At 56.9% G+C, this 27,789-nt stretch overlaps 1 protein-coding gene across 5 annotated transcripts; it reads left to right on the top strand.

The window, feature by feature from the left end:
• Nucleotides 1-350: 350 nt before the first annotated feature.
• On the top strand, nucleotides 351-27,595 carry BEND2 (BEN domain containing 2). Of its 5 annotated transcripts, XM_068144714.1 has the most exons (12): nucleotides 351-481; nucleotides 3,807-3,953; nucleotides 5,178-5,338; nucleotides 8,560-8,631; nucleotides 8,826-8,915; nucleotides 10,756-10,860; nucleotides 13,285-13,801; nucleotides 14,925-15,125; nucleotides 16,925-17,046; nucleotides 19,754-19,943; nucleotides 21,703-21,906; nucleotides 22,812-23,462. In XM_068144714.1, the coding sequence occupies exons 1-12, from the start codon at nucleotides 469-471 to the stop codon at nucleotides 23,045-23,047; spliced, it is 2,058 nt and encodes a 685-aa protein (XP_068000815.1). In that variant the 5' UTR covers nucleotides 351-468; the 3' UTR covers nucleotides 23,048-23,462. The 5 variants fall into 5 exon arrangements, with proteins under 5 accessions (XP_068000815.1, XP_068000821.1, XP_068000817.1 ...); XM_068144720.1 differs by lacking the exons at nucleotides 21,703-21,906; nucleotides 22,812-23,462 and adding an exon at nucleotides 26,748-27,595; XM_068144716.1 differs by lacking the exon at nucleotides 21,703-21,906.
• The last annotated feature ends 194 nt before the right edge of the window (nucleotides 27,596-27,789 follow it).

The raw sequence follows: 27,789 nt of genomic DNA on the forward strand, positions 1-27,789 counted from the left end.
TGATCTCCAAGGATCTTTTCCAACCTGGTTAATTTGGTATTCCGTAACCTGAACTCCCTGCCGTCTGCCAGCCCTCGTCAGCAGGCAGCATGGCCGCACCAGGGCACCAAGCTGAGCGCAGAAATCACCCATTTCGCTTTCCAGGGCACAAGAGGCGGCGCTGAACAGCGCGCCCCTCCGCCGCCAGGCTGGAAGCGGCAGCCGGGGATACGGACGAACTGCGACAAGCCTGAGCCCAAGCCCTAGCCTTAGCCCTGCCCCCGCCCGCCCCCTCCGCTCCGCTCCCGTTTGCCGGGGCACGCCGCCTCGCCCGGCGCGCAGCCGCACTGCTCCCCAACAGTTTGTTGTTCACGTCGGACAAAGTCGCTTCCGTTCCCAACGTCGCCCTGCTGGCCACGCCTGCCCGCGCCGGAGCCCCGCGGCTAGCTCCGCCGACCCTTACCTGCGCCTGAAGCGCCCCAGCGAGCCATGGCCGCCGAGGGTAAGGGCATCCTCACCCCGCTCCTGCGGGGGAAGGCAGAGGGAGCGCAGGGAGCGCGCAGAACGGCGCCGCCGCGTTCGGAACGGCGAGCGCGGAGCCTGCCGAGCCAGGCCCGCCGCCGCTATTCGCCGGCTGCGGCGCGGCCAGCCGCAGCCATTGGCTTTGGCCGCCGCCCGTCGCCGCCGCGTCAGTGCCGCCGGGGGCCGGAGACGCGGATCCGGCCTCTTGGTTGGCTGCTCCACGACGGAGGCGCCGTGCGGGATAGGGGCGGAGGGGTCGGCGAGCGGAGCGGGTCCGGGCGCAGCGGGTCCGGGCGCAGCGCGGCGCTGGCTGGCAGGGACGAGGCCCTCGGGGCTGCGGCCGGTGCCGGGGGGGGCGCTCGGGCTGAGAGGCGGCTGCGGTGCTCTGCTCGGGCAGGCTCTCGGCTTCTCCCCGGCAATGCGCAGTTCCCGAAGCGTCCCTGCGGCGTCACCGCTTCGGCAGCGAAGCCAAGGGCGGCCCCTCTCTGGAGATACTCAAAACCCGCTTGGACGGAGCCAGGCTCTGCTCAGGGATGTGCAAGGACAGCACAAGGGGCACTGGGTGCCAGCTGGAGCAGAGCAGGTGCCAGGGAGAGCTTTTTGGCTGTGAGAGTGTGAGAGGGCTAGAGGGCTGGAGCAGGCTGCCCAGAGAGGTTGTGGAGTCTCCTTGTGTGGAGGCATTGCAAAGCCAGCTGGCTGTGTTGCTGTGTGAGCTGCCCTGGGTGCTCCTGCTGTGGCAGGGGGCTTGGCCTGGCTGCTCTCTGCAGCTCCCTTCCATCCCTTAACGTTCTGTGATGCTGTGAAGGGCAGCCGTGGGTGCGCTGGAGGCAGGACTCTCCCAGCCTGGTTACTGCTCGGGAGAAGCAAGGTGAGGCCGCCACAGCTGCCTTACATCGAGGTGCAACGCCGGAGGGTCACAGCCACAGTGCAGTGGTTGTTGGTGGAGGAAGCTCCTCTTCAAATGGTCCCAAGTGAAATGCTGGGGAGGGCTTGCTGTGAAACAGCAGTGTCTTGGTCTTGGCAGGTCCTGGAGTGCCACAGTTGCTAGGATAGGGAATGTGTGTGCCCATGGAGATGAATGCTCCCAAAGAGAGATGTGTGACCTGATGAGCTTTTTCCATCTGAAGACATAGTGCACAGGGCAGCTGTTGTGGCTTAGAGGACTGTGGCCTGCATTTCCTTGCAGTCCAGCAGGTGTGTAGCTGTCTGGTGTTTCCCCCTGCCCCTTCAAGGAGTGATGTCTATGCGGTGTCACATCAGTTCAAGCTCATTTAGCTTTTGTCACTGCTGGCACACACCTCTGTCCTCAGCAGGTTCCAGTTGCCTCTTGCTCAGAAGCCTGCTCTCCTTGTGTGACTTCAGGGCTGCTGGAGCTTTTCCACCTAGACCCCAATATTAGCACAGAACCATAGAATTGTCAGGGTTGGAAGGGACCTCAAGGCTCATCCAGTTCCAGCGCCCCTGCCATGGCCAGGGACACCTCACACAGGTTGCTCACAGCCACATGCAGCCTGGTTGCAAAAACCTCCAGGAATGAGGCCTGTACCAAAATCAAATCGCTGTGAACTTAGAATCATGGAATTGTCAGGGTTGGAAGGGACCTCAAGTTCCAATGCCCCCTGCCATGGGCAGGGACACCTCACACTACAGCAGGTTGCTCACAGCCAGCCTGGCTGCAAAAACCTCCAGGCAGGAGGCTTCCACCACCTCCCTGGGCAACCTCTGCCAGGCTCTCACCACCCTCATGGCCAACAACTTCTTCCTCACATCCAAGCTCAATCTCCCCACTTGTACTTTTGCTCTATCCCCTCCAGTCGTATCACTCCGTGACACCCTCAAAAGTCCCTCCCCAGCTTTCTTGGAGCCCCCTTCAGGTACTCAAAGGCTGCTCTGAGGTCTCCCTATAGCCTTCTCCAGACTGCACAACCCCAGCTCTCTCAATCTGTCCTCACAGGGGAGGTTCTCCAGCCCTCTGATTGTCTTGGTGGCCTCTTCTGGACCTGTTCCAGCAGCTTCACGTCCCCGCTTGTGCTGGGGGGCAGCAGAACTGGAATGTCGCTCTAGCACAGTTATTCCTGAACTGGGACATTTTTTTCCTGGATGTAGTCTGTTTTAATTGGAGTGGGGGAAAAATGGGTACTGGAGATTTGCCATTCAGTGCTTGTGCTCAGCATTTCCTTGATGATTCATTTGATCTGAATAGCAAATATGCAGTTAGGAGTTGCAGACTGATTTGTTTCAAGTGTATTAAGCATTAGGATATCTTCTCATATGCTTCAAGATAAATAGTGGAGGTCTCAGAAGGCCTTGCTCATAGAATCACAGAATTGTCTCGGTTGGAAGGGAGCTCCAAAGGGCATCCAGTCCAACCCCCTGCACCCAGCAGGGACATCTTCCACCTGAGCAGGTTGCTCACAGCCTTCTCCAGCCTCACCTTCAACAGCTCCAGCCATGGAGCCTCAGCTCCCTCCCTGAGCAACCTGTTGCAGTGTTGCAGCAGCCTCCTGGGGCAGAACTTGTTCCTCACAGCCAATCTCCAGCTGCTCTGCTCTCCTTTCAACCCATTGCCCCTGGTGCTGTCCCTGCAGGCCTTTGGGCACAGTCCCTCTGCAGCCTTCTTGTAGCCCCTTCAGGTGCTGGCAGTCTGCTGTGAGGTCTGCCTGCATCCTTCTCTTCTGCAGGCTGAACACCCCCAGCTCCCTCAGCCTGTCCTCACAGCAGAGGTTCTCCAGCCCTTGGATCACTTTCATGTCCCTCCTCTGGAGCCTCTCCACCAGGTCCATGTCCTTCCTGTGCTGAGGGCTCCAGAGCTGGCCCCAGCCCTGCAGCTGAGGTCTCCCCAGAGCAGAGCAGAGGGGCAGGATCCTCTCTCTCCAGCTCTGGCCACACTGCTTTGGATGCAGCCCAGGCTGCCCTTGGCCTTCTGTGCTGCCAGTGCCCATTGCTGCCTCCTGCCCAGCTTCTCCCCCCCAGCACCCCAAGTCCTTTCTCTGCAGGGCTGCTTTTTGTCACCTTGTTTGTGGCTTATACCTGTTGAAGCTGGGCACTGCCAGAAGAGTTTGTTACTGAGTAGTTTCTGCTGTCCCTCCAACTGAGCACTAGTAAACTGCTTCCCTTCTAGTGCCTGTGAAAGCCTCATTGCCTGTGGTTAGAATCCCCTTCATGCTGAGCTGCTGAAGTGAGGCTGGTTTGAAATCAACCATTCAGGTAATGTTAGATGTGATCCAAGCACTACAGCTGTGATCTGCTGGGCAGAATGGTGCCTGCTCTTACCTCTTTCTCTCTCGCTCTGATTGTTCTAACAGGTTATGTGTCTCCAAAAGTAGAGGAGGATGTTGATGGCTTGATGGCTGACCAGGGAGAAAATGGGCTGGCCACCCAGAGCTGCATGTCAGTGGACCAGAGCTCTGAAGGCAATAGTGGGACTCCCCAAATGGTACCACTTGCCTATGGTAATCAGTGCTCATTTTTTTATTGGGATCTAGTGGTTGGTGGCTGAAAAATGCAGCAAAAGTAGGAATAATGGAGCAAAAATAGGAAATGGACTCTTCGGGGTGTCAGCGGGGTGATAGGGCTGGGGGGAGTGGAGCAAAACTAGGAGTGGGGAGGTGCTGGAAGGTGTCCAGAGAAGGGCCACGAGGATGAGCAGAGGGCTGGAGCTGCACTGCTGTGAGGACAGACTGAGGGAGTTGGGGTTGTGCAAGCTGGAGAGGAGAAGGCTCCCAGGAGACCTTCTTGTGGCCTTCGAGGATCTGAAGGGGGCTCCAAGAAAGCTGGGAAGGGACTTCTGAGGGTGCCCGGGAGTGATAGGACTGGGGGGGATGGAGCAAAAGTAGAAGTGGGGAGATTGAGCTTGGATGTGAGGAAGAAATTGTTGGCCATGAGGGTGGTGAGAGCCTGGCAGAGGTTGCCCAGGGAGGTGGTGGAAGCCTCCTGCCTGGAGGTGTTTGCAGCCAGGCTGGCTGTGGCTGTGAGCAACCTGTTGTAGTGTGAGGTGTCCCTGGCCATGGCAAAGGGTTGGGACTGGCTGCTCCTTGAGGTCCCTTCCAACCCTGACAGCTCTGTGATTCTATGTGCATTTATAATTTCAGATCTAAATTGCATGTGGGAGGCTCAGCCCCCCCCAGCTGCATGTGGAGGTGTCAGGTGGTGACAAACTCCCCAGGAGCCAGCAGTGGTCCCTGGCAGCCCAGCAGGCAGCTGTGTGCTGAGCTGCATCCAGAGCAGGGAGAGCAGCAGCACAGGGAGGGGATTCTGCCTCTCTGCTCTGCTCAGACCCCACCTGCAGCACTGCCTCCAGTTCTGGGCCCCCCAGCACAAGAGGGACCTGGAGCTGAGGGTCCAGAGGAGGCCACAAAGATGCTCAGAGGGCTGCAGAACCTTCCTATGGGGACAGGCTGGGAGAACAGGCGCTGTTGAGCCTGGAGAAAAGAAGGCTGCAGGGAGACCTTAGAGCAGCCTTCCAGTACCTGAAGGGGGCTCCAGGAGAGCTGGGCAGGGCCTTTGGATCAGGGCTGGGAGTGACAGGATGAGTGTTTCACAGCAGGCAAGCAGCCCAATTCCAAACGACCCAGCAACCTGAAAGGCAAAAGTCAGACGGGTGGTTGGCCTTGGTGGTTTTGGTGGTGCAGTGCTGTGATGGGCAGCCTGCTGATGTTCCTTTCCACTTTTCCCAGGAAGTGAAGGCTTAGCAGTGCTGGCTGATGGAGGGGCATCAGAGCTGAGCCAGCCTGCAGGCACGCAGAGGGGGAATGGTTACAGCCCGGAGAGGATGGATGTGGTGTTTGCCCGCAGCAAAAGGAAGCGCCTGGGCCCTCCTCTGCTGGGGCACGATGTGGTAGGTGGCACCAAACAGCAGCCCTCTGTTCTGAGCCCCCTGGGGATGTCCATTTTGCCTGCCCACCTCTCTTGCCCCCTCGAGGGATGCCCTGCCCATGGGTTCTTCAGTCCAGTGGTGCCTGAAAGGTTCCAGCAGGAGGCAAACCTTCTGGTGCTGTGCGCATCACAACGTCACCAAGGTTGGAAGAGACCTCAAAGATCATCAACCTGGCACCACAGACCTCATGACTAAACCATGGCACCAAGTGCCACATCCAGTCCCCTCTTGAACACCTGCAGGGATGGGGACTCCACCACCTCCCTGGGCAGCACAGGTGTGGCCTAACCAGTGCTGAGCACAGGGCACAATGACTTCCCTGCTCCTGCAGGCCACACTCTTCCTGATGCAGGCCAGGATGCCATTGGCCTTCTTGGCCACCTGGGCACACTGCTGCCTCATGTTCAGCTGCTGTCAACCAGTCCCCCCAGGTCCCTTTCTGCCTGGCTGCTCTCAGCCACTCTGACCCCAGCCTGGAGCACTGCCTGGGGTTGTTGTGGCCAATGTGCAGCACCTGGCACTTGGACTTGTTGACCTCCCTGCTCCTGCTGGCCACATTATGCTTCAGCTGGTGTGCAGCTGACAGTGGCTTCAACTAACTCCTCAGGTAGATTCATTAATTGCTGTTCTTTTCACTAGAAGTCTGTTTGTGTAATTTGGGATCATAGACAGTTTAAACTTGATGGTGAATGAGGATTTGCTTCCAGGAACAGCTCTGTCTGAAGACAGAGTGCATCTGTTTTAAAGGTGAGGCAGTCTGAAGCTTGGCTCTTGTCACTGTATTGAAATCTTCTCTTCCAGCAGTTGATTCACAGAATGGTTTGGATTGGAAGAGGCCTTAAAAGATCATCCAGCTCCAACCCCCCTGCCATGGGCAGGGACACCTCCCACCAGCCCAGGTTGCTCAGGGCCTCATCCAGCCTGGCCTTGAACACCTCCAGGCAGGAGGCAGCCACAGCCTCCCTGGGCAACCTGAGCCAGAGTCTCACCAGCCGCACTGCAAAGAATTTCTCCCTCATCTCCAGTCTCAATCTGCCCACTTCAAGCATCAATCCATTCCCTCTCATCCTATCACTCCCAGCCCTTGCAAAATGTCCCTCCCCAGGTTTTCTGTAGCCCTCTTCAGCTCCTGGCAGGCTGCTCTGAGGTCTCCCTGGAGCCTTCCCTTCTCCAAGCTGAACAGCCCCAACTCTCTCAGCCTGTGCTCACGGCAGAGCTGCTCCAGCCCTTGGAGCATCTTTGTCCCCCTCCCCTGGAGCCTCTCCATGTGGTCCATGTCCTTCCTGTGCTGAGGGCTCCAGAGGTGGCCCCAGCCCTGCAGGTGAGGTCTCCCCAGAGCAGAGCAGAGGGGCAGGATCCTCTCTCTCCAGCTCTGGCCACACTGCTTTGGATGCAGCCCAGGCTGCCCTTGGCCTTCTGTGCTGCCACTGCCCATTGCTGCCTCCTGTCCAGCTTCTCCCCCACCAGCACCCCCAGGGCCTTTCCCTCAGGGCTGCTCTCAATCTCCTCATCCCCCAGCCTGGATTGACAGTGAGGATTGTCCTGACCCAGGGTCTCTGCACCTGGTCCTCTTGAACCTCATGAGGGCCACCTGTGCCACCTCTCCAGCTTGTCCAGGACCCTCTGGATGCCATCCCATCCCTCTGGCGTACCAACAGCACCACTCAGCCTGGTGGGACCTGCATGCTTGCTGATGGTGCCCTCAATCCCACTGTCTGTGGCAGTGATAAGAACATTGAACAGAACCTGGTCAGAGTTGTCCATGTGGGGGCACTGCTGGTTCCTCTCTAAAAGCAGCTTGCAAGCAGTGAGAGGTTCCCACAGCTTCCCTGTGCAGAGTTCTTCCCACTGAAACCAACACTTCCCTCATTTCAAATCAATTCCTGTAGTGTCAAAACCTGGACAGAGGGTCAGAGTTACCCAAGCCTGGCTCTGTAGGGCAGAGGTTACTGGGAAGGTTCTGGCCTTAGAATAAGCAAAGGAAATTAGGTTTTAATCTACTGATATGCAAGAGGTTTCTGCTACACCTAAATAAGATCCTCCTGAAACAAGAGCTGAATGTTCAGAGCACCTGACCCACAGGCACAGAGGTGAGATGCTTGGGGTAAGCCTCACTGCCTTGGGTTGGTTTGTAGCCAGGGATGGGAACAGAACTACAACTGGAGTGTCCCAGTAGGATTCCTAGCAGGTTATCTTTGTTCTTTGATTGTACCCTCAGCAGTTTTGCAGATGACACCAAGCTGTGTGGTCTAGGACAGGCTGGAGGGCAGGGATCCATCCAGAGGGACTGGGACAGGCTGGAGAGGTGAGCCCAAGCCAACCTCATGAAGTGCAACAGGGCCAAGACACCTGGGCTGGGGCAATCTCAAGCACAGACCCAGGCTGGGTGAGGAGAGGCTGGAGAGCAGCCTGGAGGAGAAAGCCTTGGGGGTGTCAGTTGGTGACAAACTCCCCAGGAGCCAGCAGTGGTCCCTGGCAGCCCAGCAGGCAGCTGTGTGCTGAGCTGCATCCAGAGCAGGGAGAGCAGCAGCACAGGGAGGGGATTCTGCCCCTCTGCTCTGCTCAGACCCCACCTGCAGCACTGCCTCCAGTTCTGGGGCCCCCAGCACAAGAGGGACCTGGAGCTGCTGGAGAGGGTCCAGAGGAGGCCACAAAGGTGATCAGAGGGCTGCAGAACCTCTGCTGTGGGAACAGGCTGAGAGTTGGGTCTGTTCAGCCTGGAGAAAAGGGAGGCCTCAGAGCAGCCTTCCAGTACCTGAAGGGAGCTACAAGAAAGCCAGGAAGGGACTTCTGCCAAGGGCTGGGAGTGATAGGATGAGAGGGAATGGATTGAAGCTTGAGGAGGGCAGATTGAGACTGCAGAGGAGGAAGAAATTCTTCCCATTGAGGCTGGTGAGGCTCTGGCACAGGTTGCCCAGGGAGGCTGTGGCTGCCTTCTGCCTGGAGGTGTCTAGCACCAGGATGGATGAGGCCCTGAGCAAACTGGGCTGGTGGGAGGTGTCCCTGCCCATGGCAGGGGAGTTGGAACTGGATGATCTTCAAGGTCCCTTCCAATCCAACCCATTCTGTGAATCCCTGCATTAGTTTTTGTGTTAATGTTGGGGGGGAGATTTCAACCCATCACAGGTTTTGACTTGTTTCAGTATTCCAAACACTGAAAGTTCCTTTTGTTTGTTTCCCAGATGAGAAGCAGGGAAGGAGAATATGAAGACAGTGACAATATCCTGTATGAGTATGAGCCTGACTATGAATGTGTAAGTGAAGTTCCTTCTCTTCTGCTTGGCAGGCCTTGGCAAGCCTTGGCAAGCTGCTCTGGGCATGCCTGTTTCAGGGGAGACTAAAATAACCTGAATTTGGGACTTCTTGGCTTAATGTGATGCACTGAGCCTGGGTTTATATCACTGCCTTACACCTTCTTTGTTTTCCCCTTCTTATTTTCATGGAAAAGGGAAGTATTGTATCTGAAGCTTCCTACACTGAGGTCTCTGACACTGGAGATCAGCAGAAAACTCTCATGGAGGTCCTTGCTTACTGCCAGGTATGGTTTTGTTTGCTTTCTCTCTGAAATGGAATTTAAACAGTTGATTTCTCAGGAAGCTTTGCCTGGATGGCAGCCAGGCACTAGTGGTGTCCCCCAGGGATCAGTGCTGGGCCCCAGCCTGTTCAATAACTTCATTGATGATCTGGAGGAGGGCATTGAGTCCATCAGCAGTAAGTTTGCACAGGACAGCAAGCTGGAGGCAGGAGTTGATCTGTTAGAGGGCAGAAGAGCTCTGCAGAGGGACCTTGCCAGGCTGGACAGATGGGCAGAGTCCAAGGGCAGGAGACTGAACACATCCAAGTGCCAGGTTCTACACATTGGCCACAACAACCCCAGGCAGTGCTCCAGGCTGGGGTCAGAGTGGCTGGAGAGCAGCCAGGCAGAGAGGGACCTGGGGGTAGTGCTTGAGAGTAGGCTGAACATAAGGCAGCAGTGTGCCCAGGGGGCCAAGAAGGCCAAGGGCATCCTGGCCTGCATCAGGAAGAGTGTGGCCAGCAGGAGCAGGGAAGTCATTGTGCCCTGTGCTCAGCACTGCTGAGGCCACACCTTGAGTCCTGTGTCCAGTTCTGGGCCCCTCAGTTTAGGAAAGATGTTGAGCTGCTGGAAGGTGTCCAGAGAAGGGCAACAAAGCTGGGGAGGGGTCTGGAGCACAGCCCTGTGAGGAGAGGCTGAGGGAGCTGGGCTTGCTTAGCCCGGAGAGGAGGAGGCTCAGGGGAGACCTTCTTGCTCTCTCCAACTCCCTGAAGGGAGGTTGTAGCCAGGTGGGGGTTGGTCTCTTCTGCCAGGCAGCCAGCACCAGCACAAGAGGACACAGTCTCAAGCTGTGCCAGGGGAGGTTTAGGCTGGAGGTGAGGAGAAGATTCTTCACAGAGCAAGCTGTTAGCCATTGGAATGTGCTGCCCAGGGAGGTGGTGGAGTCCCCATGCCTGGAGGTGTTCAAGAGGGGATTGGATGTGGCACTTGGAGCCATGGTTTTGTAGTCCTGAGGTGTTGGGTGACAGGTTGGATTTGATGATCTTTGAGGTCTATTCCAATCTTATTGATTCTATGATTCTATAATCTATGACTTGCTACGTTTGATAACCTGGGACTTTGACAACCTATGGGTTGTTTAGTCTGGGAAAGAGAAGGCTGAGGGCAGAGCTTATTGCTCTCTAGAGCTCCCTGAAAGGAGGCTGGAGTGAGGCTGGGGTTGGTCATTTCTCCCAAATACCTGGGCACAGGAGGAGAGGCAATGAGGTGAAGCTGTGCCAGGGGAGGGATAGATTGGGCATGAGGAAAAACTAGAAGTGGGGAGATTGAGCTTGGATGTGAGGAAGAAGTTGTTGGCCATGAGGGTGGTGAGAGCCTGGCAGAGGTTGCCCAGGGAGGTGGTGGAAGCCTCCTGCCTGGAGGTGTTTGCAGCCAGGCTGGATGTGGCTGCAACCTGCATCCTGGGTGTGAGCAACCTGCTGTAGTGTGAGGTGTCCCTGGCCATGGCAGGGGGGTTGGAACTGGCTGCTCCTTGAAGTCCCTTCAAACCCTGACCATTCTGTGATTCTATGATTCTGTGATTCAAACCATTCCCCTTTGGCCTGGCTCCAGACCCCCTCAGCAAAAGTCTCTCTGCAGCCTTCCTGCAGGATGCCTTCAGCTCCTGGCAGGCAGCTCTGAGGTGCCCCTGGAGCCTTCTCTTCTGCAGGCTGAACACCCCCAGCTCCCTCAGCCTGTGCTCACAGCAGAGCTGCTCCAGCCCTTGGAGCATCTTGGTGGCTTTCCTCTGGCCTCACTCCAGCAGCTCTGTGTCCTTTCTTCAGCTGGTTTCTTGTGCTGTTTTCACTCTCCCTTTTCTTGTCAGGCCATGTATGAAGCCATACAGAAACTGGATAGGAAATTCGACCTGCTGCATCGGAAGGTCTCCGAGCTGCAGCACACTCGTGTCAAGCCACTGCTGCTGAAGCCTGTGAGTATTCCTCCCACTTCCTCTGATGCTTCTTTAAAAAGTAAAGACCCTCTCCTCATTTTAATCTCAGTGAAAGCAGCAAAGGAGCAGCCTTAAAATGTATTTCAGTTGCATCATTCTCAGCTTCTTACTCCATGCCAGTTTCGGTCTCCTCTGTTGTTCTTGACAGCGGCTGTGGAATGTGACCTGTATAGAATCATGGAATGGCTTGGCTTGGAAGGGAGCTCCAAAGGGCATCCAGTCCAACCCCCTGCACTCAGCAGGGACATCCTCCACCACAGCAGCTTGCTCACAGCCTTCTCCAGCCTCACCTTCAACAGCTCCAGCCATGGAGCCTCAGCTCCCTCCCTGGGCAACCTGCGGCAGAGTTGCAGCAGCCTCCTGGGGCAGAACTTGTTCCTCACAGCCAATCTCCATCTGCTCTGCTCTCCTTTCAACCCATTGCCCCTGGTGCTGTCCCTGCAGGCCTTTGCAAACAGACTCTCCCTCACTCTAAAGAATGTCTTACTAATCTCCAGTCTTAATCTGCCCTCCTCAAGCTTCAGTCCATTCCCTCTCATCCTATCACTCCCAGCCCTTAGCAGAAGTCATTTCCTGGCTTCCTTGCAGTCCCTTTCAGGTACTGGCAGGCTGCTCTAAGGTCCCCCTGGAGCCTTCTCTTCTCCAGGCTGAACACCCTCAGCTCCCTCAGCCTGCCCTCATAGCAGAGGTTCTCCATCCCTCTGATCATCTTCCTGGGGTCTTCTGGCCCTGCTCCATCAGGTCCATGTGCTTCATGTGTTAAGGGCTCCAGAGCTGGACACAGTGCTCCAGGTGGGGTCTCAGCAGAGCAGAGGGAGAGAATCCCCTTTCCATTTTGTTCCTGTGTGGTCAGTCCTCTGTAAACTAAGGAGACAGAATATTGCTGCTTGTAAAAATGCTCTTGAAAGGGAAAACACAACCATTTGTGATTTGGAAGAAGCTCATAAACCCCATGGTGACCTTTCTCTGCCACCAGTGCTGCTGAGCTTTGAACAGGGCAAAGGGTTTCCTGCTGTCAGGAGATGTCAGGACTTCAGTTGAGGCCTTTTACTTTAAGGGTGTTAGGAGCAATGAGCTTCCTGTGCACACCAGTTACCAGCTGCATAGTTGGCTTTGAGTGGGAAGTGCATTTCTGTTGACAGCTCCAAGCTGGTGCTGTCCACACATCCAGGAATAGAAGGCTCAGGCAACAATAACTGCTCTTTTCAGCTACAGTTGGACCTTGCAAGCCTCTCTGCTCCTACCCTCCCCTCTGATTGTGTGGGATGGAAGCTGCTTAAGAAAGGCTCAGATTAAAAGTGACCTACACTGGATTGGGTTTGGGGTCTTCTATTGATTGAAGAAGGCTTTTATACCTATTGAAGGAGGAACCCAGCAGCCTGCCAATCATTTCTTTGAGCAGCTCTGGCATCTCTGTCTTGAAAGTCCTCAGGAATGCTGCAGAGCTATGAACAGAAGTTCACAGCTCTGCTATTGGTGGGCTTAGGATATCAAGAAGGAAAGGTGGATGGTAAAGATTCAAACATTCATTCATAGAATGGTTGGAAGGGACCTTAAAGGTCATCTAGATCCAACCCCCACTGTCATAGGCCAGGCTGGATGAGGCCTTGGGCAGCTGAGTCTTAGTTGAGAGGTGTCCCTGGGCATGATGGGGAGTTCTGAGGTCCCTTCCAATCTAAGCCTTTCAATCACTCTGTGGCTTCATGAAGTGTGGCCAGCAGGGCCAGGGAGGGCATTCTGCCCCTCTGCTCTACTCTGCTGAGACCACAGCTGCAGCTCTGTGTCCAGGTCTGGAGCCTCTGTACCAGGAAGGGTCTGGAGGTGCTGGAAGGTGTCCAGAGAAGGGCCAGGAGGATGAGCAGAGGGCTGGAGCTGCTCTGCTGTGAGGAGAGACTGAGGGAGCTGGGGTTGTGCAGGCTGGAGAGGAGAAGGCTCCCAAGAGACTTAATTGTGGCCTTCCAGGATGTGAAGGGGGCTCCAGGAAAGCTGGGGAGGGACTTTTGAAGGGGTCTGGGAGTGATAGGATGGGGGGGATGGAGCAAAAGTAGAAGTGGGGAGATTGAGCTTGGATGTGAGGAAGAAGTTGTTGGCCATGAGGGTGGTGAGAGCCTGGCAGAGGTTGCCCAGGGAGGTGGTGGAAGCCTCCTGCCTGGAGGTGTTTGCAGCCAGGCTGGCTGTGGCTGTGAGCAACCTGCTGTAGTGTGAGGTGTCCCTGGCCATGGCAGGGGGGTTGGGACTGGCTGCTCCTTGAGGTCCCTTCCAACCCTGGCACTTCTGTGGTTCCATGGCAATGATTACTTGTTGCAAGTGCTCAAATATAGTCTTCCAGGTTTGCAAACTTTAAAGGAGTGACCAACTATGTCTGACTTAACCTTTCAATTGTTTTCTGGATCCCATTTGCAGAAGCCCCTTGGATTCCCCTACAGAAGCTCCAGCCATCTGCCCCCAGGGAAAATAAGAGTACAGAACTCCATGGAAAGGAAATCAAATCTTCAGCTCCCTTCAGCAGGCCAGGCAAGGCACAGCCCAGGCCTGGGGGCTGGCTTGCCAAATGGCAGTGTGCAGGTCAATCCCCCCATAAACCAAGTCCCGCAGAGCCCTCAGGTGGAAGTGCAGCAGCCTGTGCAGAGGCAGAGCCCTCCCCTCCCCACCATCGTCTCTACTCGCTCCCTGCACTCCTCCCTGGCAGCAGCCAGCGAGATCCCAGACCTCCTTCCACCACCAAATCTGGTGGAGAGCTTTGGGGAAGGTGCTGCCACCGTTGCATCCTCACCAGTGGCCTCCTCCTCATCGATGCCAGCACCACCTGAGAGCAGCCTGGGGGACAACCGTGTGGTGGTGAACTACAGAAGTGCAGCTGGGGGTGGAAGCAGCAGTAAGGAAGCAGCGCCTGCTGCAGTGCCCCTCGACTCCAGCCTCGGTGAGTCCCTTCGCAGGAAACACTCTGAAGTGAAGGCTGAAGGAGCTGCTGCTGGTGGAAGGAGTTGTGCCTCAGGGAAGCTCCTTTGGCACTCTTTAGCAAGGCTAAGAGAGCAGAGCTTGGCTGCCTTGGAAGCATTTCCAGTGTGGAATGATATCTGTCCCTGCCCTGAAGGGTGGGTGTCAGAGAGAGGGACCCTGGCAGGCTGAGGAGACACTGATTAGCTTCATTAAGGCAAAGTGCAGCTGGGTCTGGGCAGCCCTGTGCCAATCCAGGCTGGGGGGACAAGGAGATTGAGAGCAGCCCTTGCAGAGCAGGACCTGGGGGTGCTGGTGGGGGAGAAGCTGAGCAGGAGGCAGCAATGGGCACTGGCAGCACAGAAGGCCAAGGGCAGCCTGGGCTGCATCCAAAGCAGTGTGGCCAGAGCTGGAGAGAGAGGATCCTGCCCCTCTGCTCTGCTCTGCTCTGGGGAGACCTCAGCTGCAGGGCTGGGGCCAGCTCTGGAGCCCTCAGCACAGGAAGGACATGGACCTGATGGAGAGGCTCCAGAGGAGGCCATGAAGATGATCAGGGGCTGGAACAGCTCTGCTGTAAGGACAGGCTGAGAGGGCTGAGGTTGTTCAGCCTGGGAGACCTAAGAGCAGCCTGCCAGTACCTGAAAGGTGCTACAAGAAATCTGGGAAGGGATATTTGTCAGGGGCTGGGAGTGATTGGGGGAGAGGGAATGGATTGAAGCTTGAGGAGGGCAGATTGAGACTGGAGAGGAGGAAGAAATTCTTTCCAGTGAGGCTGGGGAGACTCTGGCACAGGTTGCCCAGGGAGGCTGTGGATGGAGGTCATGGACCTCCTTGGGGGGTGTTCAAAGCCATGAGCAACTTGGGCTGGTGGAAGGTGTCCCTGCCCATGGCAGGGGGGTTGGAACTGGATGATCTTTGTGGTCCCTTCCAACCCAAACCATTCTCTGACAAATCACAGCCAGGAGGATTTGCTGTGGCAGAGAACCAACACTGAGAGTCCCACAGAGTTTTGACAGAGCGTTCCTTTTTCTTCACTGCTTGCTTGGCCTTTTCAATTAATGTTTGTTTTTTCTTTCTTTCCTGGGGTTGTTTTTGTTGTACCAAAGAGTTTGTTGGTGACCCAGGAAGGAATGTGAAAGTGCCTGGGACCTACCTGATGAAGGCTCGGCAGAAGACGAAGCCCAAGTACGCCGCGCGCTACCTGGTGCGAGTGCTCTTCCCCAAGGAGGCCCTGATGAGCACCACGCTGGGGGTGGGTGCCCGAGGCCACAGGACACTGGATCCCAACAAAATCGCTGCAGTGAGAGGTATGGGAGCCTGCCAGATGCACAGCTGGGCTGCTTTGCTGCCTGCCAGCGCTCCTGGCTGGTGAGGAGCTCTTTGTTGGGGGTGTTCCTGCTGCTCATTGTGAGCAAAGGGTCAAAGTGGGCCAAGGGCATCCTGGCCTGGCTCAGAGCTGGTGTGGGTAGCAGGAGCAGGACAGTGATGGTGCCTCTGGACTCAGCCCTGGTGAGGCCACAGCTTGAGCACTGAGTTCAGTTCTGGGCACCTCAGCATAGGAAAGACATTGAGGGGCTGGAGAGTGTCCCGAGAAGGGTGACCAGGCTGGGGAGGGGCTTGGGGGCATCATACAAGGAGCAGCTGAGGGAGCTGGGGGTGTTCAGTGTGGAGAAGAGAAGGCTGAGGGCAGAGCTTATTGCTCTCTGCAGCTCCCTGAAAGGAGGCTGGAGTGAGGCTGGGGTTGGTCTCTTCTCCCAAGCACCCAGGGACAGGAGGAGAGGCAATGAGGTGAAGCTGTGCCAGGGGAGGGTCAGGTTGGGCATGAGGAAAAACTTGAGAGAGTGGTAAGGGGTTGGAACAGGCTGCCCAGGGAGGTGGTGGAGTCTCCTTCACTGGAGCAATTCCAGAGTCACCTGGATGTGTTCCTGTGTGAGCTGCCCTGGATGTTCCTGCTGTGGCAGGGGACTTGGCCTGGAGCTCCCTTCCAACCCCCTCCCATTCTGTGATTCTGTAACACAGTGAAGATGGGAAGGACATTCTCCTTAATATGTTAGGCCATTGGCACAGATGCCATAGCACGTGAGTGTGAGCCTCCAGATTCCCTTCCTTGCCTTCCTATGTGTATGTTGTAGCTCTTGCAGCATCAGCACTGCTCTGCCTCTCTTTGTAGGAGATTATTGTTGTTGCTGTAAAGGGTTTGCATGATAAGTCACAGCTCCCCCCTAATTCTGGCAGGAATCACAGAATGTGAGGGGTTGGAAGGGAGCTGCAGAGAGCAGCCAGGCCAAGCCCCCTGCCACAGCAGGAGCACCCAGGGCAGCTCACACAGCAACACAGCCAGCTGGCTTTGCAATGCCTCCACACAAGGACACTCCACAACCTCTCTGGGCAGCCTGCTCCAGCCCTCTCACACCCTCACAGCCAAAAAGCTTTCCCTCCTCTTCCCCTGGCACCTCCTCTGCTCCAGCTGACACCCAGTGCCCTTGGGCTGTCCTTGCACATCCCTCAGCAGAGCCTGGCTGCCTCCTCCCCACACTGCCCTGCACATCTTCAGCCCAGCACTGAGGGCAGCCCTCAGGCTCCTCTGCTCCAAGCTCCAAGCCCCAGCTGCCTCAGCCTGGCCTCACAGGGAGATCTTCCACTGCCTGCAGCAGCCTGGGGCTCTGCCATCGACTCTCCCAAACAGTTCCCCGAGGTTCTTCTATGAACTGAGGATCCCCAGAACTGGACCCAAGATTGCAGCTGTGGCCTCCCCAGGGTGGAGCAGAGGTTCTCTCACAATGCTTATGGGGAAATAAAGCTAAGTCTGTTCTCTCTGTCCTTACAGGGGGATGTTCCTTAATAACCAAACCATGACTCCCAACAGCTCATAGAAGCATCAGTGCACATCTCAGCTGTGCTGTTTGCCTTCAAACCATCAGTTTACTTTTTCTCCCTAATTACAGCTGGAAATGCAGAGCTGCTACGTGGGGAGCAGTAAAATGTGAAGCATCTCTTACCTTCCTCTCTCGCTTTCCCAACCAGGATACTCTTTTAACTACTGCTTGCTTTTTTTTTTTTGTCAGGAGGCTCACATTTGTTTATTTTTCCTGTGTTTCATATGCAGAATTTCTTGCAGCTACCTTTCCAAGCTATGATTTGAGTGTGCATGGGAGGGACTGGAACACCTGCGTGACAAACATCAACGCCATGATCCGCTGCTTGCGCTCCCAGCCCAAACTGACCCTGGTAAGCTGCCTGAGGGCCTGCAGGGATCATAGCCCCATGGAACTGGCAGGGATGGAAGGCATTTCAAGGAGCAGCCAGTTCCAAACCCCCTGTCATGGCCAGGGACACCTCACACTACAGCAGGTTGCTCACAGCCACAGCCAGCCTGGCTGCAAACACCTCCAGGCAGGAGGCTTCCACCACCTCCCTGGGCAACCTCTGCCAGGCTCTCACCACCCTCATGGCCAACAACTTCTTCCTCACATCCAAGCTCAATCTCCCCACTTCTACTTTTGCTCCATCCCCCCCAGTCCTATCACTCCCTGACCCCTTCAAAAGTCCCTCCCCAGCTTTCTTGGAGCCCCCTTCAGATCCTGCAAGGCCACAAGAAGGTCTCCTGGGAGCCTTCTCCTCTCCAGACTGCACAACCCCAACTCTCTCAGTCTGTCCTCACAGCAGAGCAGCTCCAGCCCTCTGCTCATCCTCATGGCCCTTCTCTGGACACCTTCCAGCACCTCCAGATCCTTCCTGGCACAGAGGCTCCAGACCTGGCCACAGAGCTGCAGCTGTGGTCTCAGCAGAGTGGAGCAGAGGTGCAGAATCCCCTCCCTGGGCCTGCTGGCCACACTTCTCTTGCTGCAGCCCAGGCTCTGCTTGGCTCTCTGGGCTGCAAGTGCTCACTGCTGGCTCCTGTTGAGCTTCTCCTCCCCCAGCACCCCCAGGTCCTTTTCTTCAGGGCTGCTCTCCAGCCAGTCCCTACCCAGCCTGTATCAGTGCTTGGGATTGAGCACTCTAGGCTGTGTTGTTCTTCTTTCTCATGTGGAGTATTTGAACTCTTCATCATGCAACAGCTGTGACTTGCACATTCCTTGGGTTCTGTCTCTGCATTCCTCAGCACAGGTCTGTTGAGCACAGCACTAGTTCCATACTGGGAGCTGGACAGGCTGCAGAGGTGGCCTGAGGAGTTTCATGGGATTCAATTAGGCAAAGTGCAAGGACCTGCACTTAGGTCAGAGCAATCCTAGATACCAGTCCAGGCTGGGGGATGAGGAGACAGCGAGCAGCCCTGCAGGACTTGGGGGTGCTGGTGAGGGAGAAGCTGTGCAGGAGGCAGCAATGGGCACTGGCATCACAGAAGGCCAAGGGCAGCCTGGGCTGCATCCAAAGCAGTGTGGCCAGAGCTGGAGAGAGAGGATCCTGCCCCTCTGCTCTGCTCTGGGGAGACCTCACCTGCAGGGCTGTGTCCAGCTCTAGAGCCCTCAGCACAGGAAGGACATGGACCACATGGAGAGGCTCCAGAGGAGGCCATGAAGGTGATCAGGGGCTGGAACAGCTCTGCTCTGAGTGCAGGCTGAGGGAGCTGGGGGTGTTCAGCCTGCAGAAGAGAAGGCTCCAGGCAGACCTCACAGCTGCCTGCCAGGACCTGAAGGGACTACAGAAAGGCTGCAGAAGGACTGTGCCCAAAGGCCTGCAGGGACAGCAGCAGGGGCAATGGTTTGAAAGGAGGGCAGAGCAGATGGAGATTGGCTGTGAGGAACAAGTTCTGCCCCAGGAGGCTGCTGCAACACTGCCACAGGTTGCCCAGGGAGGGAGCTGAGGCTCCATGGCTGGAGCTGTTGAAGGTGAGGCTGGAGAAGGCTGTGAGCAAGCTGCTGTGGTGGAGGATGTCCCTGCTGAGTGCAGGGGGTTGGGCTGGATGAGCTTTGGAGCTCCCTTCCAACCCAAACCATTTTATGCTTCTGTGAATACTGGAAGTATTCTGCTGCCAAAAGGCTTTGTGACTGTTGAGGATCCTCCCAGAAAGAGTCACTGGAATGTGCTGCCTAGGCAGGTGGTGGAGTCACAGTATCACAGTATCACTTAGGTTGGAAAGGACCTTGAGGATCATCGAGTCCAACCTATCAACACAGACCCCATGACTAGACCATGGCACCAGGTGCCACGTCCAATCTGCCCTTGAACGCCTCCAGGGTCGATGACTCAACCACCTCCCTGGGCAACCCGTTCCAATGATGAATGACTCGCTCGGTGAAGAACTTCCTCCTCACCTCGAGTCTGAACCTCCCCTGGCACAGCTTGAGACTGTGTCCTCTTGTTCTGGTGCTGGTTGCCTGGGAGAAGAGGCCAACCCCTTCCTGGCTACAACCACCCTTCAGGTAGTTGTAGAGGGCAATGAGGTCACCCCTGAGCCTCCTCTTCTCCAGGCTAAACAATCCCAGCTCCCTCAGCCTCTCCTCATAGGGCTTGTGTTCAAGGCCTCTCCCCAGCCTTGTTGCCCTTCTCTGGACACGCTCAAGTGTTTCGATGTCCTTCTTAAACTGAGGGGCCCAGAACTGGACACAGTACTCAAGGTGCAGCCTAACCAAAGCAGAGTACAGGGGCACTGTGACCTCCCTGCTCCTGCTGGCCACACTGTTCCTAATGCAGGCCCATCCCTGGATGTGTTCATAAAAGGATTGAATGTGGCACTTGGAGCCATGGTTTAGTTGTCAGGAGGTGTTAGGTGATAGGTTGGGCTTGATGATCTCTGAGGTCCTTTTCAATCTGGTTGATGATTCTATGATTCTGTGATCCGTTTCAGCCATGGTTGTCACAGTGGGATTCAGGAGTAACTTTCTTGCAAATACCTGGGATCTAATTGCTAGGAAGGGAGAGATGAGCTGGTCCTCTAATTAGAGGAGGGGTAGGCTTCTGCCTGTGCCTCTGCTAACCTCTTTTCATGTTTCAGGAGGCAGCTGAAGGGAAGGAAAAAGTGGGTGATGGCCCAGATACATCCCCAGATGGGGAAGGCACTTCTCAGAACTCTGAGACTATCTCCAGCATCACAGCTGACACAGCACAGAATGCAGGGCTGGAGAAGCTTCCAGAAGCTTTCCACAACCTTCCAGTCCAGAAGCCAACGTCTCTGGAACCCATGGGTAAGCTGAGACATTTGCCCCTTTTGCTGCATGTGTGTCTTAACATATGAAATGGCCAAGGGGTGGCTTGAGGGGTCAGTGGAATCGTGTGGCAAAGGGATTTGCTGAGCTGTGGGAATCCTTTTCCTCCTCCAGTCTTGGTTAACATCTTTGTTGGTGCCATGGACAGTGGCATTGAGTGCACCCTCAGCTGGTTTGCTGATGGCACCAAGTTGTGTGGTGCAGCTGACAGCTGAAGGGATCCATCCAGAGTGACCTGGACAGGCTGCAGAGTTGGGCCCATGACAACTTCATGATGTTCAACAAGACCAAGGGCAAGGTCCTACATCTGAAACAGGGCAATCCCAGGCACTGATATAGGCTGGGCAGGGACTGGCTGGAGAGCAGCCCTGAAGAAAAGGCCTTGGGGGTGCTGGGGGAGGAGAAGCTCAACAGGAGCCAGCAGTGAGCACTTGCAGCCCAGAGAGCCAAGCAGAGCCTGGGCTGCAGCAAGAGAAGTGTGGCCAGCAGGGCCAGGGAGGGGATTCTGCCCCTCTGCTCCACTCTGCTGAGACCACAGCTGCAGCTCTGTGTCCAGGTCTGGAGCCTCTGTTCCAGGAAGGAGGTTCTCCAACCCTCTGATCATCTTTGTGGCCTCCTCTGGAGCCTCTCCATCAGGTCCTTGTCCTTCCTGTGCTGAAGGCTCCACAGTGGACACAGCCCTGCAGGTGAGGTCTCAGCAGAGCAGAGGGGCAGGATCCCCTCACTCCAGCTCTGGCCACACTGCTTTGGATGCAGCCCAAGCTGCCCTTGGCCTTTTGTGCTGCCAGTGCCCATTGCTGCCTGCTGTAGTCACCACAGATCACCAGAATGGAAATGAACAGAAATGATTAGTGCTTCACAATCATGCAGTTCTAATGCCTGGGAGCCTGACACTGAGCCATCAATAGCATCATTTGCTGTACATCATTGGTATTCTTTGGGAGCCCTGACCTATATTCTGCTACAGAGGATCCTGGAGACTCCTTTGCAAATGAAAGCAAATGTTAGACCCTCCCCTGGAGCAGGTTGCTCCTGGTTGATCCCAGGAGTAAATACACCCAGGGAGGGCCTTAATCATAGAATCACAGAATTGTCAGGGTTGGAAGGGACCTCAAGGAGCAGCCAGTTCCAAACCCCCCCTGCCATGGCCAGGGACACCTCACACTACAGCAGATTGCTCACAGCCACAGCCAGCCTGGATGCAAAAACCTCCAGGCAGGAGGATTCCACCACCTCCCTGGGCACCCTCTGCCAGGCTCTCACCACCCTCATGGGCAACAACTTTTTCTTCACATCCAAGCTCAATCTCCCCACTTCTACTTTTGCTCCATTCCCCCCAGTCCTATCACTCCCTGACCCCCTCAAAAGTCCCTCCCCAGCTTTCTTGGAGCCCCTTTCCGATTCTGGAAGGCCACAAGGGAGTCTCCTGGGAGCCTTCTCTCCAGACTGAGGAGCCCAAACTCTCTCAATCTGTCCTCATAGGAGGACATGAATCTCTGAATACATTCAATCTCTCTCTGTCTCTCCCTCTCTGAGCCCTCCCTAGGGTTCCAGACTCACGCTTCCTTGCTGCTTTGCATTTGTGGTTCTCTGCTTTCCTGCTGACCAGCTCTGCTCCTCCTCTTCTATCCAATCCCTCTTGCAAATGCCAAGAACTTCCTTGTGTGCAGATTTTACCACTTCCAAGCCTCTGAATGAGTGCAGTGTGTGTGTCTCTCCCTCCCTGCCATGCTGCCAGACTTCCTGGGCAGCCCCTGGCGCAAGGTGCAGTTGCCCTTCTCGGTCATCTATGTGGCCAAGGGGAAGTCGCGGCCGGAGCTCTCCGCTCGCTTCCTGATCCGCCACATGTTCACCGAGGAGGTGCTGGTGAGGAGCAACGTCTATGGCAACCTGGAACGTGGCATGAGCCCTCTGGACTCCCACAAGATTAATGCTCTCAGGGGTAAGGAGGAAAAACACCACTGCTCAAAGTGTGACCTGGGCAGGGGGGGCAGGGGTGAGGGGCAGCGATCCACTTTGCGTCCCACGAGCAGAGCCTGCAGCTGCAGCAGCCTGAGGCTGGCAGGATGTTGTGGCAGGGGTCTGGTGCAGGCCTGCAGCAAGCTGAGAGGAAGCAGGGGAAGTGGTGGTTGAGCAGCTAAAGGTGGTTTACAGGTCATAAACCTGGCTAGTATGAGCCAGCAATGGGCACTGGCAGCACAAAAGGCCAAGGGCAGCCTGGGCTGCATCCAAAGCAGTGTGTCCAGAGCTGGAGAGAGAGGATCCTGCCCCTCTGCTCTGCTCTGGGGAGACCTCACCTGCAGGGCTGGGGCCAGCTCTGGAGCCCTCAGCACAGGAAGGACATGGACCTGATGGACAGGCTCCAGAGGAGGGACACAGAGATGATAAGAGAAGTGGAGAACCTCTGCTTTGAGTGCAGGCTGAGAGAGCTGTGGGTGTTCAGCCTGGGGTAGAGGAGGTGCCAGGCAGACCTGAGAGAAGCCTGCCAGGACCTGAAGGGACTACAGAAAGGCTGCAGAGGGACTGTGCCCAAAGGCCTGCAGGGACAGCACCAGGGGCAAGGGTTTGAAAGGAGAGCAGAGATTGGCTGTGAGGAACAAGTTCTGCCCCAGGAGGCTGCTGCAACACTGCAACAGGTTGCCCAGGGAGGGAGCTGAGGCTCTATGGCTGGAGCTGTTGAAGGTGAGGCTGGAGAAGGCAATGAGCAGCCTGCCCCTTGTCCTAGCACGGGACAGGCTGTTCCTGCCATGGTGGCCTGCACTTGTTTGTGCTTCCTTGCACACACCCAGAGAATGCAGCTTGCCTGAAGGATTGCTGGTTGAGTGCTCTCTGTGTGTTTGGTTTCAGACTTCCTTCAGGAGAATTTCCCTTCCTTTGACCTGAAGGAGACAGGCTATGACTGGAAGGCCTGCGTGGCTGCCATCAACAGCACCATCCGCAGCCTCAGGCACGACTACAAGAAGGCTACAGCTGGCATCCACTGGAAGGCCCTGGCACCACCGCTGAGCAGGTTCAGGAGTCCTGCCCAGGGCCCTGCACTGCTGAAACCATTTCAGAGTGACACTATCAACCTCACAGACTGAAGCTCTCTGCCCTCTGGCTCCAATCTGCCTTCAGCTGGTTGTTACAAGTCCTCCCTGCAAGGCTCTGACCTGGACTTGTGTGTCTGACACTGAGCTTCCAAGCAGCACTAAGCTATTCTTTCATCAGACCAAAGTCAGGGTTCCCTGAGTCTGCTGGTAACTCCTCCTAGGAATGGCATTTGTGCTCCTCAGAAGTACCTCCCACTGTTTCCTGTAGCATTGCTATCAGCCCTCCACCAGAAGTATCTACTGCTCATGGCTCCCTGGCTGGCCGCTCGGGGCTCCTTACTCGGGGCTCCCTGGCTGGGGCTCAGGGCTCCTTGACTGCTCCTCATGGCTCCCTGGCTGGCTCCTGGGGGCTCCCTGGCCAGCCAGTCCAGGCTCCCTGGTCTGGCTGCTCAGGGCTTCCTGACTGTTTCTCATGGCTCCCTGGGCTTGGGGCTGCTTGGGGCTCCTGGCTGGCCGCTCGGGGCTTCTCGCTCGGGTCTCCCTAGGCTGGCCGCTCGGGGCTTCTCGCTCGGGGCTCCCTAGGCTGGGCTCCTCGGGGCTCTCTGGCTGGCCACTCGGGGCTCCCTAGGCTGCGCTCCTCGGGGCTTCTCGCTCGGGGCTCCCTAGGCTGGGCTCTTTGGGGCTTCTCGCTCGGGGCTCCCTAGGCTGGGCTCCTCGGGGCTTCTCGCTCGGGGCTCCCTAGGCTGGGCTCTTCGGGGCTTCTCGCTCGGGGCTCCCTAGGCTGGGCTCCTCGGGGCTTCTCGCTCGGGGCTCCCTAGGCTGGGCTCCTCGGGGCTTCTCGCTCGGGGCTCCCTAGGCTGGGCTCTTCGGGGCTTCTCGCTCGGGGCTCCCTAGGCTGGGCTCTTCGGGGCTTCTCGCTCGGGGCTCCCTGGCTGGCCGCTCGGGGCTCCCTAGGCTGGCCGCTCGGGGCTTCTTGCTTGGGGCTCCCTAGGCTGGGCTCCTCGGGGCTCCCTGGCTGGCCACTCGGGGCTCCCTAGGCTGGCCGCTCGGGGCTCCTCGCTCGGGGCATCCTGGCTGGCCGCTCAGGGCTCCTTGCTTAGGGCTCCCTGGCTGGCCGCTCGGGGCTTCTCGCTCGGGGCTCCCTGGCTGGCCGCTCGGGGCTTCTCGCTCGGGGCTCCCTAGGCTGGGCTCCTCGGGGCTCTCTGGCTGGCCACTCGGGGCTCCCTAGGCTGCGCTCCTCGGGGCTTCTCGCTCGGGGCTCCCTAGGCTGGGCTCTTTGGGGCTTCTCGCTCGGGGCTCCCTAGGCTGGGCTCCTCGGGGCTTCTCGCTCGGGGCTCCCTAGGCTGGGCTCTTCGGGGCTTCTCGCTCGGGGCTCCCTAGGCTGGGCTCTTCGGGGCTTCTCGCTCGGGGCTCCCTAGGCTGGGCTCTTCGGGGCTCCCTGGCTGGCCGCTCGGGGCTCCCTAGGCTGGCCGCTCGGGGCTTCTTGCTTGGGGCTCCCTAGGCTGGGCTCCTCGGGGCTCCCTGGCTGGCCACTCGGGGCTCCCTAGGCTGGCCGCTCGGGGCTTCTCGCTCGGGGCTCCCTAGGCTGGGCTCCTCGGGGCTCCCTGGCTGGCCGCTCGGGGCTCCCTAGGCTGGCCGCTCGGGGCTTCTTGCTTGGGGCTCCCTAGGCTGGGCTCCTCGGGGCTCCCTGGCTGGCCACTCGGGGCTCCCTAGGCTGGCCGCTCGGGGCTCCTCGCTCGGGGCATCCTGGCTGGCCGCTCAGGGCTCCTTGCTTAGGGCTCCCTGGCTGGCCGCTCGGGGCTTCTCGCTCGGGGCTCCCTGGCTGGCCGCTCGGGGCTTCTCGCTCGGGGCTCCCTGGCTGGCCGCTCGGGGCTTCTCGCTCGGGGCTCCCTGGCTGGCCGCTCGGGGCTTCTCGCTCGGGGCTCCCTGGCTGGCCGCTCGGGGCTCCCTAGGCTGGCTCTTCGGGCCTCACTGACTAGCGTCTCATGGCTCCCTGGTCTGGCTTCTCTTGTCTCCCTGGCTGGCCGCTCAGGGCTCCTGGTCTGGCCCCTCAGGGCTGCTTGACTGTGGAAGATAAATCTGATGAAGAAAGGTGCACTGTGCATCAGCTCAGCAGAAGCAGATAGAAACGTGGGGAGGAAGGAGTGCTCCTCCTTGGAGGAAATAAATTAGCTTTGACCATTGAATATTTTAAGCAAAAATACCTAATTCAGAAAACATTAACTAGAACTAGGTGTGCACACAGCTAGGTAACAACTGCACTTCCTCACTTCTGGCCTCCTGTAGAAGCCTTTGTTGTAGCACAGGGAAACAGGCAGAGAACAATCACAGAGTGTCGGGGGTTGGAAGGGAGCTGCAGAGAGCAGCCAGGCCAAGCCCCCTGCCAGAGCAGGAGCACCCAGGGCAGCTCACACAGCAACACAGCCAGCTGGCTTTGCAATGCCTCCACACAAGGACACTCCACAGCCTCTCTGGGCAGCCTGCTCCAGCCCTCTCACACCCTCACAGCCAAAAAGCTTTCCCTCCTCTTCCCCTGGCACCTCCTCTGCTCCAGCTGACACCCAGTGCCCCTTGGGCTGTCCTTGCACATCCCTCAGCAGAGCCTGGCTCCCTCCTCCCCACACTGCCCTGCACATCTTCAGCCCCAGCACTGAGGGCAGCCCTCAGGCTCCTCTGCTCCAAGCCCCAGCTGCCTCACCCTGACCTCACAGGGAGCTTCACACAGCCCTCAGTTTCATTTGTCAGTTGCAATTCATCAGCAGTAGATGATCACAGGTTCATGTTTGGGGTTTTCGGTTGTGTGACTCCTGTTGCTTGAGGGAGTTCAGTTGTGTCCTGGGGGGGGGTTGCTTCCATGAGAGGAAGTGTTGGCTACATTTAGGGATTCAGAGAATGGTTTGGGTTGTAAGGAAGCTTAAAGAGACTGAGAGTTGGGGTGTTCAGTCTGGAGAGGAGAAGGCTCCCAGGAGACCTTCTTGTGGCCTTCCAGGATCTGAAGGGGGCTCCAAGAAAGCTGGGGAGGGACTTTTGAGGGTGTCAGGGAGTGATAGGACTGGGGACGGATGGAGCAAAAGTAGAAGTGGGGAGATTGAGATTGGATGTGAGGGAGAAGTTGTTGGCCATGAGGGTGGTGAGAACCTGGCAGTAGTTGCCCAGGGAGGTGGTGGAAGCCTCCTGCCTGGAGGTGTTTGCAGCCAGGCTGGCTGTGGCTGTGAGCAACCTGCTGTAGTGTGAGGTGTCCCTGGCCATGGCAGGGGGGTTGGAACTGGCTGCTCCTTGAGGTCCCTTCCAGCCCTGACAGTTCCATGATTCTCAGATCCATAGAATGGTTTAAGTTGGAAGGGACCTTGAAGATCATCCAGTTCCAACCCCCTTGCCATGGGCAGGGACACCTCCCACCTGGCCAGGTTGCTCAAGGCTTGATGCAAGCTGGCCTTCAGCACCTCATGCAGTGGCCTTAGCAGGTAATAAACCAGTGATTGAAGTCTCCCCTGCCCCTTCCCTGCAGAAATCCTCCCCAGGGTTCCACACTGAGGCTCCCTTGCTGCTTTGCATTTGGGGGTTTCTGCTTTCCTGCTGACCAGCTCTGCTGCTCCTCTTCAATCCCATCCCTCTTGGCCAATGCCAAGAACTTCCTTGTGTGCAGATGTTTCCCCCTTCCTACCCCCAGAGAAAGCCAAAAACGCTGACTTTTATTACATTAATTTGTTTTCCCAGCAGTTTTATGAACCCTTTTCCCTGCCCTTCCCAGGTTTGGATGCTGTATTTATTGAAGCACTGAAAGATTCTAGTGTGGTGCACACCTGTAGCTCCCAGATGGACCAGTGAAGAATTGAAGGCAAAGTAGAAAGAGTTCTCTTGGTTCTGTTTCCAAGGTTTGTTCATTTTTCTGTTGCTGCTGTTGTTAATTATTTTGGGGGGGGCTAACTTTTGTAACAGAGAAGTGCAGTATTTTGGTGTTAGGAATAAAGTTATTTTACAGAGAAAGCTGCCTCAGAGCTTCTGGACTACCTGAGCTGTGGCTGAAATATTTCTTGCAACCAGGGTCTGTGGTTCAGGGAGAGTCAGGGTGGGAAAAAAAAGGTGCAGGAGGCTCCTTCCTTGCCTGCCCTGCTGCCTCTGCTCAGCAGGGGTGAGGAGCCTGAGCAGTGGGTGATGGGGGGGACAGTCACTTGCCCCACAGCTGCTCTTTGGGCATTGCCCAGAATGGTTTGGGTTGGAAGGGACCTCCAGAGATCATCCACTGCAAGCCCCTGCAGAAAAGGCCCTGGGGCTGCTGGTGGGGGAGAAGCTGGACAGGAGGCAGCAATGGGCACTGGCAGCACAGAAGGCCAAGGGCAGCCTGGGCTGCATCCAAAGCAGTGTGGCCAGAGCTGGAGAGAGAGGATCCTGCCCCTCTGCTCTGGGCAGACCTCACCTGCAGGGCTGGGGCCAGCTCTGGAGCCTTCAGCATAGGAAGGACATGGAACACATGAAACAGTTTTGCTTTGAGGTAAGCCTGAGGGAGCTGGGGGTGTGCAGCCTGCAGAAGAGAAGGCTCCAGGCAGATCTCAGAGCAGCCTGCCAGGATCTGAAGGGACTACAAGGCGGCTGCGGAGGCCAAGGGCATCCTGGCCTGCATCAGGAAGAGTGTGGCCAGCAGGAGCAGGGAAGTCATTGTGCCCTGTGCTCAGCGCTGCTTAGGCCACACCTGGAGTCCTGTGTCCAGTTCTGGGCCCCTCAGTTTAGGAAAGATGTTGAGCTGCTGGAAGGTGTCCAGAGAAGGGCAACAAAGCTGGGGAGGGGTCTGGAGC

The sequence above is a fragment of the Melanerpes formicivorus genome, unplaced genomic scaffold (genome assembly GCF_026170545.1).
Source record: "Melanerpes formicivorus ecotype bairdi unplaced genomic scaffold, bMelFor1.0.p_v2 SCAF_11, whole genome shotgun sequence".
Taxonomy (NCBI): Eukaryota; Metazoa; Chordata; class Aves; order Piciformes; family Picidae; genus Melanerpes; species Melanerpes formicivorus.

Bases quoted from the DNA above. Each gene is read 5' to 3' on its own strand.
- BEND2 (XM_068144714.1), top strand. The intron at 10,861-13,284 runs GTGAGTATTCCT...TCCCATTTGCAG, and splicing joins AGCCACTGCTGCTGAAGCCT to AAGCCCCTTGGATTCCCCTA. The intron at 15,126-16,924 runs GTATGGGAGCCT...TTTCATATGCAG, and splicing joins CAAAATCGCTGCAGTGAGAG to AATTTCTTGCAGCTACCTTT.